The following is a 15,619-nucleotide window of genomic DNA, read 5'->3' on the forward strand; positions in this document are numbered from 1 at the left end:
TAATTGTGAATAGAAAAAGAGGGAACTCTTTCTGAAACCAAAAAGGAAGGAGAGGAATGGTTTGAATGGAATTTTAGCAAATGCAAGGGAATGAATGGAGTTTGTTAGGAGGGAAAGGGGGGAATCTGTGTAAAAGGACCATTTTTCAGTCTAGGGACCCTCTTGTGGGGCAGCATCCCTGTAGTCACCTGAGAATAGGTAGGCACAACTCAACTCTAGATTAAAATCAGAAAGGTATTGGATGTTTAGATGTGAGTTCATTCTCAGGATAAATGCTTCCTAGTATGCATGTAAACTAGATTTAGCAAAATGGATTTATAGGTCCTTAAAACTAAGAAGGAAAAAAATCTGAAATGTCTTTATTAAGTAGAGAGTGTTTATTGGAAATAAATTTTATGACAACCTTTTAAAAAATAATGTAATAAATGTGAAATACATCAACATTTATTATTTCAGTGTGATACCTGAATTGTTTTGGTTTTATCCTGAAGGTTTTCATAGCTTTATTAACATCTCCCACCACCCCAACTCCCTGCAATGAGCTCCCTTTTCTAGGTAATGTTTTAAATTCCTTAATTTGTAATTCTCCTATAGATTTTCAATTCCTACCTATAGTAGTTCCCTTCTGTACTCAGGAAGTGGATTCTGCAGAATGCCATATGCTTTCCAAAAATGCTGGTGTTTCTAATAAAGGCTGAATCATTGTAATGACATGACCTTTAAAAAAAAAGTCGAATAAGCAGTAATTAAACCTATTGTACTGGGACATATTGATGCAAGTTCCTGCTTTCATTTTATTTTTTAAATTTCTTTTCAAGTTCCTGGTTTTAATACTCTCGCTATTTTTTTCCAGTTGCTTAATTCTTATTCAGTTGACCGATTTTATGTACAGGAAAGAGCTCCGGACTGAGAAAGGACTGTGACAAATCTTAACTTTGTTACTGATTTACTTTGTTGACCTTGAATAGGTCCATTAAGTGGTAATAGGAACTACAGTTTACTTATCTGGAAAATGAGAAACTTGGGCTCAAACACCCTGTGGGCTAGTTAGATGGAAGATAGAATACTATTTCTTAATAACTACCTCATAAAAATGTGAATACCAGCACATCTAAAGCAAAACAGCATGAACACTTAAGAATGTACCATAGGGGTGCCTGGGTGGCTCATTTGGCTAAGCATCAGCCTTCAGCTCGAGTCATGACCCAGGATCCCAGGATTGAGTTCCCTCTGCCCCTCCCCCTGCTCATGCTCTCTCTCTCTCTCAAATAAATAAATTAAATATTTTAAAAAAGAGTATACTGTAATTTATATCAGTTGAAAAAAGAAATCATAATAGGAAAAGCAATAATGGGACGGGCTTTGTGGAGTTATGAAATTTCAGTTTTCTACTGCTAGGGAGAGTGGAGGTCATGCCAGCTGGGATTCTCAAAAATGGTCAAGTTATCATCTGCCCCTAGTGCTTCCATGGTTGCTTGATTGATCAGCAGATGTTAAATTTCCTTCCGCTTCTACAGTTAGAACATTTTGGTAATACGTAATCACACTTAAGATACAAAAATGACAAGTACAAGAGTGTTATTGTTTTTTCTTTTCTTTTTAAAATTAGTTTCAGAGGTAGAATTTAGTGATTCATCAGTTGCATAGAACACCCAGTGCTCATTACATTACGTGCCCTCCTCAATATCCATCGCTCGATTATCCCCTCTCCTCTCCCACCTCCCCTCCAGCAACCCTCAGTTTGTTTTTTAGACTTCAGCATCTCTAATGGTTTGCCACCCTCTCAATTTTCATCTTACTCTATTTTTTTCTTCCCAAGTACAAGAGTGTTCTTGGCAACAATGCATCAGAAATAAAAATCGGAAACAACTTAAATGTCCATGGACAGGAGAACATTGGAATATATTCAGACAATGAAATATTACACAGCAGTGTATAATATTGTATATGTTGATTGATAAAAGGCAAGCAGTAGAATACATGCAAGATCATGCTATTTATACAGTGTTCATACTATTTATAAAATATGTGAACACAGAACTTATGCCTAGCCAGTAGGCAGCAGCACAGCCATGCCTATGTAATATTAGTAATATTTTATTTATTAATCTAGGTGGCAAGTAGATGGGTAAATGTACTATTATTTAGATATTTTTGTACATTTTGAATATTTCATAATGAAGTTAAAATAATTAAAATAATTTTTTTGTCTTTCTTTATGTAGGATCTCCTGTGGTTTAATCTATGCTGGTTTCATCTTCATTGTTTCCATAATGATGACAGTTATCATAACAGTTACCCAAATTATAGTCATGACAGGCTTCATGGTCATATTTACACTCATTTTCTTATATGGTTTATCTTTGGTAAGTTCATACATAATATTACCATGTTCTCTGCTTTAGATCTTAGCTGTCTGTAGCAAAAATGAATTTCTCTGGAGGTTATTACAGTTATTTCCTTCATGTCCATTTTGTATGTGTGTGCATATGTGTGTGTTTGGTTGAGAAATCTCCATCAATGTGAGAAGATTATGTAATATAAATAAAATTGAACCTCTCTCTTGCATAAAATTCTGAGTTAATGAAATGATGCCCCCAAAAGAAAAAAATGATTCTAAAATTATTTTGACTTTAAGACTTTTCTAGATGATTTTAATGAGGCTGCCCTTGAGGAGCGGACCCATCTCTTTTCACCAAAGGTTCTCTGTAACAATGGTGGCTTTCACAGTATCTTTCTCTGACACATGACCTTGCCCTCACTTCTCGTGTCAAACTTCTTGCTTCGTAAAACAAGAGCCTCTAAATTCTGCAGAGGGTGCATAGATGCGCTTTGTAATACGTTAATGTAGGTTCTTTTTAGAAAAGATTTTATTTATTTATTCATGAGAGACACAGAGAGAGAGGCAGAGACACAGGCAGAGGGAGCAGCAGGCTCCATGCAGGGAGCCGGATGTGGGACTCGATCCTAGGACCCTGAGCCTAAGACAGATGCTCAATCTCTGAGCCACCCAGGTGTTCCATTAATGTAGGTTCCTTCAGTGTTTCCAAGTCTGCATTTCTGTCCTTTTCTTAGCTCTCATACAACTTGTCCCCACCCTTTCTTCGTCAACTAAAGCCCAACAGTTGAGGAGGGCAAAAAAGAATCCTCTTTACAAAAAGGTTGAAGGAAGGGCTGAGCATTAATATTTTCATCAGTGTCTCACTGATATATATTTATATTATGATCTAAAGATCCATATTTTATTGTGCTACCAATGATGCTCAGGGAACTAAATCTGTTAAGTGGCTAGATGTCTTCTCTCTCTTTCAGATAGCTTTAACATTCCTGATGAGCGTGTTGTTAAAGAAGACTGTCCTCACCAATTTGGTGATGCTTTTCCTCAATGTGTTTTGTGGGACTATAGGATTCGGTGTGTATTATAGACAACTTCCTTCCTCTTTGGAGTGGATTTTGAGTGTTTGCAGCCCCTTTGCCTTCACTGCTGGGATGAATAAGGTAAGAACATAGTTAATTGCTTTTTATTGAACTTTCAAAAGAATTTGATATTTCGTGACTTCATAATCACTCTTTCAATTTAAGAGCATTTATTCTAAACGATTTTGCCCTAAAGCTAGATTTGAGAATGTTATTATTACTTTGTAGAAAAAAATCATCATCACACAAGGAAACTTAAATAAGAACATCTTGACTACAACAGATTTCATGTCTCAGATGTGTTTTCATTTTGAAGCCTTCTCTTGTTTCTCATGCTTTATATAATGAAGATATTCTCTAGTTTACTAAAAAGCATTGTATAAACCCTCTGCTTGAGACCTCAAATCTGAAAAGTTTTCAAGACTATAAAGAGTTCAGCAAATAACAACAAAGTATATCAAAATACTCATGGATTAGATCAAGAAATAGAAAGATGCCACAATTCCAGAGCTCCTCCAAACACTCCTTCCTCCTAAAGGTGAAAGTGTTGTGATCATCATTTCCTGCCTTTTCATTTATCACCTAATGTGTGTTCCTAAGTATAATTTTTTAGTGTTGCCTGTTTGAAACTTTATATAAGCGAGAGTCTACAAATTTTTTTGAAATTCTGGTTTTCTTCCCACTCAACATTATATTTTTAGATCTCATGCACAGTTTCCGTGTAGCGATAGTAGACTGTTATGCAGTATTCTATTGTGTGACTATACAATTGATTCTCTTGTTAATGAACAAAAATATATTCCAGTTTTTGACTCGTATTAACTCTGCAAAAAAAATTCTTCTACATATTTCCTAGTGAATATGGGCATTCAGTTGTGTTTGGCATATATGTAGGAGTTGAATAGTAGGACTTAAATATGGATAACTTAATCTTCATAGCTATGCCAAATATTTTTCCAAAGTGGTTACATCAATTTACTTTTGCACCAAGAGTTTCCGAGTTACATTTGCTCCAAATCTTCAACGGCATTTGACGACAGTCAGTCGTCCAAATTTTAGCTATTCTGGTGAATCTGCAATGATAATCCTTATTGTATTAATTTGCATTGTCTTGATTCTTTTTTAATGAGTTTCATTCTTTTTCATATGCTCACTGGCATTTTGGTTTCTCCCTTTAATAAAGCGCCTATCCAGTTCTTTTGCCCATGTTTTAACTGACTTTTCAGCTTTTCCTTATCACTTTGTAGGAATTTCTTATATAAGCCAGATATGAGACATTTTTCAGTTATTCGTTGCTGATCTTTTTACTCTTTTAATGGTGCTTTTAATGAGCAAGTTTCTTAATTTTGATAAAGTCCAGTTTGTCAAGTTGCCTTTTCTGTAGAGTGCTTTTTTTTTTATCTTTAAGAAATCATTGCATTTCCCAAGATTATAAAGAGATGCTCCCATGCGTTTTTTTTCTGGAAATTCAATTGATTCTGCTTGTACAGTTATAAAATCCATTTCAGAATAACTTTTGTGTATCTATAGGTAGAAGCAATATTAATTTTTCTACATGAATATCCAATTTCTTTTACTTCATTTATTGAAAAGATTATCCTTTCCTTGAACAGATTGCAGTATCTCCTTTGTCATAGCTTTACCAATTCTGTATTGACCCATCTGTCTATCCTTCCACTGTTGCCACATGTCTTAATTGTTTTTGCTCATATATCCTGATATCTGGTAGTAATTTTGTCACTTGATTTTCTTTTCTAAGAGATCCTTTTCTATTCTAGTTTCTTTGAATGATGGAAATTTTAGAATTAACCTATCAAGGTACACACACACACGTATGCACAAAGCTGTTGACATTTTGATATGGTTGATTTTTTTCAATCAATTTGAGCGAAATTGACACTTTAAAAAATATTTATTTATTCATTTGAGAGACAGAGAGAGTGTGCAAAGGGAAGGGCAGGGGGAAAGAGAGAATCACAAGCAGACTCCCTGCTGAGTGTGGAGTCCAATGCGGGGCTACATCTCACAATCCTGAGATAATGAATGACCTGAGCTGAAATCAAGAGCTAGACTCTTAGCTAACTGGGCTACCCAGTTGCCCTGACACTTTTCTTTTTAGGATTTTATTTATTTATTTATTTATTTATTTATTTATTTATTTGAGAGAGAGACAGAGAGAGCATGAACAGAGGGAGGGATGGATGGAGAGGGAGAAGCAGAGGGAGCCTGATGTGAGGCTTGATCCCAGGACCCTGGGATCATGGCCTGAGCCTAAGATAGATGCTTAACCTATTGAGCCACTGAGGTGCACCACCCACCCCCCGACACTTTTTTTGGATCATGAACATAATATATCATCATATTCATTTTCCCTTAGTAATTGTTTTAATTTTAAGTACTGAGCCTTGTACATTTTTTATTTATTCCAAAGTTTTTGATACTTTTGATGCCATTATTAATAGCATCGGTGTTTAAATTCTAATTTTTAAATGTTTGTTATAATGTCCTTATAGGAAATGCAACTGATTTCTGCAAATTGGCACTGTATCCAGTATTCTTGCTATATTAAAACTAGTATTTTTCTGAGTTTTATCTTGGAATTTTCTTATGTATAATTATGATGTCTACAAATAATGATGGTTTATTTTTTGCTCTTGCAGTCCTTATGCCAGTTACCTATTTTTCTTGCTTTACTAGGGAGACTGGAACCTTTAGTACAATGCTGAATAGAAATGCAAGCAAAGGCATAATAAGTATGATTTTTGGTGCTGGTCTTTGTACAGTCTATTTTACCGAGTTAAGGAAGATCACTTATTATCTTAGTTTGGGAAGAGGCTTTCTTTATTATAAGTGGATATTAAATTGTATCAAATGCTTTTTGTGCATCTATTTGATTAACCACATTAGTGTCTTTTTCAATCTGTTTTTTGGTTGAATTACATAGATTGATCTTCAAATGCCCACTCAGAATTGCAGCCCAGATCTTCAAATGTTAAGCCAGACTTGAGAATAAACTCAACTTTGTCATGAAATGTTAAGATTTTGACAGAAATAGAGTTGTAAATTGCCTAGTGTGAGGAACTGGGCTTGGGAGCTGGGCTTCTTGTGTTCTGAGTTCAGCTGGGCCACTCTTTACTATATGATTTTGACTTTGGTTGGTTAAGCTACTCGATTCCTCCGTGCTTCACTTTGACCATATGTAAAATGCACGTAAAAATAATAAGGCCTGCCCCATAGGGTTATGAGGTGGATTAAGTGAGGTATTATAAAAAGCCTGAGAGCACCTAGAACATAACACCTATTGTTGCATGACAAAATTATACACATATCTTTATTAGCCATAATAACTAGAGCAAGAAGTTCTCTTATCATTATCCTACTGTGATGCTTCAAATGATTCTTCATATTCTTCCTAAAATGTGTATTTTTTGCTGCATAGAGTAGATATTTTGTAATATGGTAGTGACTTTATGAAAACAAGGAAATGACTTATCACTTAAATTCCTATTCTTAGAACATTATATTTTTTAAAAGATTTTATTTATTTATGGGATGCCTGGGTGGCTCAGCAGTTGGGCATCTGCCTTTGGCCCAGGGCCTGATCCCAGGATCCGGAATTGCATTGGACTCCTTTGCATGGAGCCTGCTTCCCCCTCTGCCTGTATCTTCTGCCTCTCTGTCTCTGTGTGTCTCATGAATAAATAAATAAATAAATAAAATCTTTTAAAAAATTTTAAAAATAAAAGATTTTATTTATTTATGGTGAGCGACACATAGAGACACACAGGCAGAGGGAGAAGCAGGTTCCCTGTAGGGAGCCCGATGTGGGACTCGATCCTGGGATGAATCTGAGACTTGATCTGGGGACTCTGGGATCACACCCTGAGCCAAAGGCAGATGCTCAACCACTGAGCCACCCAGGCGTCCCAGAACATTGTGTTTTTAAATCTGTTTTTCCTTCCTATAACCCTTGGATGCTGTCAAATAGAAAAAGTTACACCAATAACTTCATTATAAGGGTTTCTTAAAAAAACTATTTAATAAAATGATAATTCTTACTGCTATACTGAATTACTGAATTATTTTTATGTATTTAATTTAAATATTTATTATTATTATTTCTGTCTGAATCTTAGATTATCTACTTCGATAATGCTATGAGTGGTGTCATTTTACCTTACTCTTCAGGAGATTCATATGTAATGATTGGAACTTTTTTCATATTGGCTTTTGATGCACTTTTCTACTTGGCATTGGCATTATACTTTGAAAAAGTCTTACCCTGTAAGTAAAAGTGACTTTTCTCTAACTTCTGCATGTATTGATTACGTTGTACATTTTCACTTAAATGTATCTTAAGAAATAAAGAATAACAAATATTTCCCATCACAAGCTGAATGAGTTCGTTATTTCTACTTCATAGTTTTAATGATTTAAAGGAATTTATATGTATAAACAATTATTCTTCTGATTTTAATAATACATGTTACAAATACACAGTAATTAAATATTACTTTTCTCAAGAATCCCTGAAAATGTTTTCAAAGAATGATGTTTAGGATTTGTTTCAGAACAAACTGAAACAAATTAATTCTCTTTTTAAAAGATTTTATTTATTTATTCATGAGAGACACACAGAGAGGCAGCAACACAGGCAGAGGGAGAAGCAGGCTCCCTGCAGGGAGCCTGATGGGGACTCAATCCCTGGACCCTGGGATCACACCTTGAGCCGAAGGCAGACGCTCAACCACTGAGCCACGCAGGTGCCCCTGAAATAAATTAGTTCTTAACATGGTTTTGTCTAGTGTGGATCCATCATCCACTTGAAGTGCTTCTTAATAAATAGTTCTTAAGGCACCTGGGGTGGCTCAGTTAGTTAAGGGCCCGATTCTTGGTTTCAGCTCAGGTCATGATCTCATAGCTCATGGGATTGAACCCTGTCTCTGGCTCCCTGTTCAGTGGTGAGTCTATTTGAAATTCTCTCCCTCTGCCCCTCCCTCCATGAGTACTCTCTCTTTCTCTCAAATAAGTAAACAAATCTTAAAAAAAAAAATAGTTCTGACAAGAACGTGGGGGAAAATGTAAACTGGACATCTAGAAAGGGCCTCAGGTGTACTCTCCTATTCACCCTTCCTTCTGGGAGGACCATTTCAGAAGGGGAGATGTTCATTCTTTAAGGAAATAACAAAATAGAAATTTTGTTAAAATAGAAAATAGAAATAGCATTTTTCTGAAACGTTTTTGTACATTGTTCATATTTACAGAACTATATTACTCAGTTAAATTTTCTCTGTCTTACAAACAACCCAAAATTTCCCAAGTCCAGCATTTCTTCACACATGCTAGAATCAGAACACTTTTTTTCCTTGCACAATCTTATTTACCTTATTTTTTATGTTCTTTCCCCTTTGTATTTAAAGCTGTCTTGTATGTTTCTATGCAACTATTTTATATATTCCTATCTTTCTGTCACTTCTAGTTTAATATCTGAAAGCTCTTCGTAACAAATCCTATTCTTTGTTTTAAATTGGAAAATGATACTATATCTATCCTGAACAAATACAATTTCTTCTTGTACTTTATATTCATGTACCATATGGATTCCAGTATTATGTCCAATCATGTTGTTGTGATCAAGTGATTTATTTTTTCTTTTGAGAGAGAGAATACAGTGAGTGTGGGGAGGGGCAGAGGAAGAGAGACTCTTAAGCAGGCTTCATGCTCAGCCTGGAGCCTGACACAGGGCTGGATCTCACCACCCTGAGATCATGAGCTGAGCCAAAATCAAAAGTTGGCCACTTAACCCAGTAAGTCACCCAGGTGCCCCTGTGATCAAGTGATTTCTTAAGTTCACGGACATGTTTACAGTTGTTTTTATGTGCTGTATTAAGGCTTTTCCCCAAAATATTTGGTTCTGTTCATCCTAAATGCCTTTTAGATCACGTTTTTTCAAACCTTTGTTGTATATATACTTTCTTGAAAGTTCTATTATACTGTTTAACTTTTGTGACACTATACTATTTCATTTGAATTTTCACTGTTTCCTTCATGACAAGTTTTCAATTAATAGGAAGTTAGGAAGAAAAGAATTTCTCTATGATGCTTAAAAGTCTAAGACACTCTGCATTATTTTTAAAATAAGGCTTTTTTATTCATTGTTTTAATGTTACTAATCCAATATTTTATTGTCTCTTGGTCTCTTGGTTAATTAGATGGAAATGAGCACCGTTCTTCTCCATTATTTTTCCTGAAATTACCTTGTTTCCAACATCAGAGGACTAATAATAAGGTCATTGAGAAAGAAATAGATCCCGAACATCCCTCTGATGATTATTTCGAACCAGTAGCTCCAGAATTCCAAGGAAAAGAAGTCATCAGGTAATCACAATTATCCCAATATACAGGTGCAAGGCAAATGAATTATTTGACCAACAGCAACAGGGTGAGCCTGAGCAAAATGCTGAAGAAAATATTTGTCTTTGTGAATGTACTTTGAACTTTTCCATGTGACAACCAATGTCAACTGATTGCTCCTTGAAGGGAAAATTCTCTTTGCTTCGGCTCCATATAATGTTACCATATCACCCGCCATGTTGTTTCACTCCATATTTCTGTATTGATTCCCTTTTTCCCAGGTGCTCTCCCCTTTATATACCAATGAGCACTTTGTCTTTCTCTAGCCACTTGTTAGCTATACATACAGAGGTTTTCTTTTTTTTAAGATTTCATTTTATTTATTTATGAGAGACACAGAGAGGGGCCGAGACACAGGCAGAGGGAGAAGCAGGCTTCCTGCAGGGAACCCGATGTGGGACTTGATCCCAGGATCTTGGGATCATACCCTGAGCTGAAGTCAGATGCTCAGCCACTGAGCCACCCATGCATCCCAAAGCATGCAGAGTTCTGACCATAATCAAGGTCTTATCTGTGTAAACATGCCCATTTTTAAATTCACAACTGTCTCTCTCTCACCTATTACCCTCCCTCCCAATTTTTCCTTCTTGTTGGGGTGTGTGTGTGTGGGGGGGGGCATTTGTATGCACAATTGTTCATTCCCATAATTTTAGCTCATTCATGCAACATTCCCTGAACATAGGCAGGATGTCTGCCCCAAACAAATGCTATTTTCATCTCTGAAATTTAAAAACAAATGGTTGCTCCTAATTGGAAATTTCTTTATTAAAATAAAATATTAAACCCCATTTCAGTGTGTGTCCCACTGTGCAGAGAAAGGCAGAGATATAATACCCTGTCAGATTCAGCACCTTTTAAGCCTTTCTATTTTATATTTCCTGACTCTTTGGTTAACCCCACCCACTGCCGGCATCCTGGTTGGATGAATGTCCTTACCTTTATTTTGTTTTATGCTCAGAGAAAAGGGTGGCTAATTTCTGTCTCCTTTTGAATTTGAAGATGCACTGTAAATGATCTTACATAGTCATGACATCTCTAATCTGTTGGAGCCAAATTTCCTGCCTTGTCCTGCATTAATTTCCTTTGGGATTCTAATGTGCATTCAGGTTTGGTAATCACTCATTTAGAGGTGTGTGTGTGTGTGTGTGTGTGTGTGAGAGAGAGAGAGAGAGAGAGAGAGAGAGAGAGAGAGAGAGAAAGAGAATGAGATGAAACCTTTAGATGTGGGAGACTAACATTCAGGGAAAAGAATAGGGTCAACACTAGGTTGATGTTGAAATCATGAGAATGAATGAGATAACCTCTCAAGAGAGTCTAGAGTGAGAAGACCAGCATGGACATGGAGAACCCTGTGGAACATCATGATGATGTGCTTGGCAAAAGAAAAGGAACTGACAAGGAAACAGAGAAGGGGCATTTAGAAAAATAGAAGGAAAACCAGTACGTTGAATGTTACCTTGAATATGGACACTTTGAACAAAAAAAGCATCAACAGTGGTGACCCATAATCCCATAAGTAAGGATAGAAAAGTCTTTGTTGCATTTGGTGATTAGGAGGCCGCTAGTGATTTCAGGATGAAGAGGTTCACTACAGTGATGGGTTCAGAAACCAGAGTGATTGAGGAGGAGGTGAGAAGGCGGGTGTGGCAAGTTTACACTCTGATTGTATCCAAAAAAGATTTACAGGCCAAAGAGAAGCTATCAGAGTGGAAACTATAGAAAGCACAGGCGACAGAGGTATGATTAATGAGCAAGTCTGGAAGGGATGGGAGAGGATGGGAGGTGATACTTAAACAGTACAGATAAATGAGCTGATCTTGTATAGAATAGAAAACGCCAAGTAGTCTAAGGCGAGAGGAAGAATGTGAGAACAATTCCAAACTGTTCTGCTTTTCTAAGCAAAACACTAATCATTTAATTGTAACCTTCCAAAAAGGCTCTTGTACTTTCTCTTTCAGGGGAAATGATTAATCAAAAAGAAGTCTTTGTCTTTCTAGTACACTGATTACACCATCCCTTATTTCACATAAAGAGGTTGATGCATCTGTTTCAACCATGGTTGTCCCTGATCCCTACTACTTTCACTTCTGTATTGGTTGAGTAAACACAACTTCTGTCATTTCAGAATCAGAAATGTTAAGAAAGAATATACGGGAAAGACTGGGAAAATGAAAGCATTGAAAGGTAAAGGCGAACATTTCATTGTTTCATCGACTTCTTTTTACAAAAAATGGGGAAATTTTAATGTGAAACCTGTGTAAGTACAGACAAAACATAAAAAAGAAAACAATACAAACAATCTAACTCTACCACTTGGAGATTAATCATGATTAGGAGCTGGCTATAAAGTCCTTCTAGGTGTTTCACGGATCTATTAATTTACAAGAATGGGGTCATGTAATGAAAAGTGTGGTTTCACTTTGTTTTAATTTATGTTATTTTACTTTTAAGATTTTATTTATTTATTTGAGAGAGTGTGAGCGAGAGAGACCACGAGCTACAGTGAGGGGCAGAGGGACAAGTAGACCCCCCGCGGAATGGGGAGGCTGATGCAGGATTCAATCCCAGGACCCCAGGGTCATGACCAGAGCTGAAGGTAGACGCCTAACTGACTGAGCCATCCAGGCACCCCTTCACTTTGATTTTAAAGATAAGTTTGCTAAAAAAAAAAATGTATTTTATTTGCGCTATGAGGAAGGAACCTCTAGACTTAAAATTGATAATTTTTTAAGGAACAGGGAATGTACATAGTTTCTACGTACTGGTGAGATTGACTAAAACAAGATGAGTAACACCGCTGACCATGAATTAAATTTCACAAGTCACTATCCGCAGAGCAAACACAGTTATAATTTTGAAGGAACCAATGTATCTGATGCTAAATTCTAACAAATACAGTTTTCTATAATAAACATTTAAGTAAGCATCCAAGTTAATGGCAACATTTCATAGAGGACAGCTTGCTTTTATTCATAATGATTTTTAGGAAGAATGTAATTGATTTTCACAAGAGATGGAACCCTTAAAAGTCATGAAAGAAGAGCCATAGACCTTCCCTAAGGTTGAGAGTTCTCAGTCCGATGTGTGTGTGTGTATCACATTTACTTTCTCGCAGATCATGTGCCTTAACTCATCTTATTTATTGCTCTGAGGTCATTTCTCACTTTGAGAATTTCCTGTACCCGTGCCAGCAAATTTATTCTCACCCCAGGTTGGTCCCATCCAAGGCCATCTAGATTTGTGGTTTCTTTCTTTAATTTTAGCCAAGGATATACTGCAGTATTTTTAAAATTTGTCATTTCAACTTGCAGAGCACATTATGAACTACTTTTGTAATCATCAGTAACCATGTGCTCCTTTTGTACTCATCAATAACCATGAACTCCTTTTTTACATCTAAACATCTTCAAAAAATTTAAAAATTAAGAGTGATGAGTATCAATACATAGAAAACTATATGAAATCACCAATTGCAGCTGCTCTTTGGGAAGTAAGGGGGGAGCTTCTCCCATGCAGCTAGTTTCTGTAGCAACTTCAGAAAGCCTTCGGGGACACACTTTGAGGTCCTTACCTACAGCCTATCCCTCAGTGACTAAATAGGATTCTGTTGTATGGATACCTTGATTTACTTAAACTTGTGTACAAAAATCTGGCTTGTATGCAATTTTTTCATTATCTTGGAAAAAACACTATAATGAGCATTTCCTTTCAATCCTTGTAAATATCATTATTTCCTGAATATAAATTTCTTTTTTTTTTAATTTTTTTATTTATTTATGATAGTCACACACAGAGAGAGAGAGAGAGAGAGAGGCAGAGACACAGGCAGAGGGAGAAGCAGGCTCCATGCACCGGGAGCCCGACGTGGGATTCGATCTCGGGTCTCCAGGATCGCGCCCTGAGCCAAAGGCAGGCGCTAAACTGCTGCGCCACCCAGGGACCCAGAATATAAATTTCTAAAAGCAGATTGCTCAAAGGGACTGTATTTTTAAGTTTCTTATTCATATTTCAAGTTATTTCCCTCCAAGCTTATAAGAATTTATACGCTTGTGGGAATAAGCAATAATTAAAAACAACAGTAATAATAGCAACAAACAGTTGAAGTTTCTTGAGTACTTAGTGTGTGCTGGCAACTATGATAAGTGATTTACATACTTTTTTTTTTCATTTAATCCTGTGAGATACATGATATCTCTCCCACTTTGCAGATGAAGAAACTGAGGCTTATATTTATTTTTTTTTCTGGTTAATATGGATCAATTCCAAGATAGATATTACCAGTTTTCTCTTACCCTAGAAAGCACCATTTTTTTTTTCACATTTAAAAATAGTAAATGTAAAATTTGTTGATGGAGTACCTGGATGTGGCTCAGTTGGTTAAGCATCTGCTTTTGGCTCAGGTCACAATCCCAGGGTCCTGAGATGGAGCCCCGCATCCGGCTCCCTGCTCAGTGGGGAGCCTGTTTCTTCCTCCCCCACTGCTTGTTCTTTCTCTATCGCTCTCTCACATAAATAAACAAAATCTTTAAATAATAAACAAACTTAAGAAAATAAAAGTTGTTGATGTATTTGTTTAGTTGTCCCACTATTGTTTATTAATTAATTCATCTTTTTGATAAATTTAGAAGGTTGTTTCATTAATCTTTATTTTTTATGTTTACTTGGCTCCATCTTCTTTGGTATTCCATCAGTTAGTGTATCCTGGAATAGTAATATTGTCTTAATTATATTTACTCTACTGGTTACCTTATTACTAACATATTATTTTGATTGTTATTTTTTATTTAAATTCAATTTGCCAACATATAGCAAAACACCCAGTGCTCGTCCCATCAAGTGCCCTCCTCAGTGCCTGTCACCCAGCTACCCCATCCCCCCACCCACCTCCCCTTCTGCAACCCTTGTCTGCTTCTCAGAGTTCATATTATTTTGATTATTAGAGTTCTCCAATATATTTTAATACCATGTAGTCAAAACTAATTTCTTGATATTCTTTCATTTTTCTTATTTATTTGAGTTTAATTTTCCAATTATTTTTAGAATCCTTTAGTCAAATTATAAGTGAGGATTTTCATGCATTGGATTAAAATAGGAGGAATTTTCTCTTTACATGTACTTATTATTACCAGCACATTTAATAGCTGAGTTAAGTGAACCTCATAGTGTATAGTTTATCCAAGATCACCCAGATAGAAAATGGATGAACTGGAATTCATCCCAGTTGTTAATTAATTTCAATGTTTGAAAGTAGGTCACATAATTTAATTGAAGGAACCTGATCTCTTAGATACAACATATTATAAAATTCTTAAGAATTTCATCCAATGACTTTTCATAACAGTTTGGTTTTCACTTGGTGGTAAAGAAAACAAACAAAGAAAATAATAAAGAATTCTTAATGATTTTTTTCTACTGACCTATAAATACAAAAGGTTAGTAATAAAAGAAAAGAAAATTAAAAAAAAAGAAAAAATTTATAACAGGAGAAAAATATAAATTTTTGGTGAATATATTTTAAAAGGTAATTAATGCCATGAAAAATGCATATCATTTAACATTTGAAATTGTAAGCTAGAAAAGAATAGCTTAGGATCAAAATCTGTGTATGTATATATTTACATGTTCTTATATGCACATGCACATACACTGGAATTAAGTGTATTATAATGCTTAAATCTGAAAATATAGTTAATTTTATTTTCTTATGTGCTTGTATTTATTTCACAAATATTCTACAGTAAGCATGTTATGTTAGCAGCCAGGAAAATTTTGGATATTATATGTTTTA

General features: G+C 35.6%; 1 protein-coding gene across 2 annotated transcripts in view; it reads left to right on the forward strand.

The window, feature by feature from the left end:
• The window catches only part of ABCA6 (ATP binding cassette subfamily A member 6), a 61,757-nt gene that overhangs the window by 8,160 nt on the left and 37,978 nt on the right, over positions 1-15,619 (forward strand). For both annotated transcript variants that reach the window (XM_025999652.2, XM_072746735.1), the window contains 5 exons: positions 2,225-2,366; positions 3,313-3,498; positions 7,554-7,701; positions 9,630-9,795; positions 11,957-12,015. In XM_025999652.2, coding sequence (XP_025855437.2) covers positions 2,225-2,366; positions 3,313-3,498; positions 7,554-7,701; positions 9,630-9,795; positions 11,957-12,015 — 701 coding nt within the window. The remainder of the gene's footprint in view (positions 1-2,224; positions 2,367-3,312; positions 3,499-7,553; positions 7,702-9,629; positions 9,796-11,956; positions 12,016-15,619) is intronic.

The sequence above is a fragment of the Vulpes vulpes genome, chromosome 2 (genome assembly GCF_048418805.1).
Source record: "Vulpes vulpes isolate BD-2025 chromosome 2, VulVul3, whole genome shotgun sequence".
Lineage (NCBI taxonomy): Eukaryota > Metazoa > Chordata > Mammalia > Carnivora > Canidae > Vulpes > Vulpes vulpes.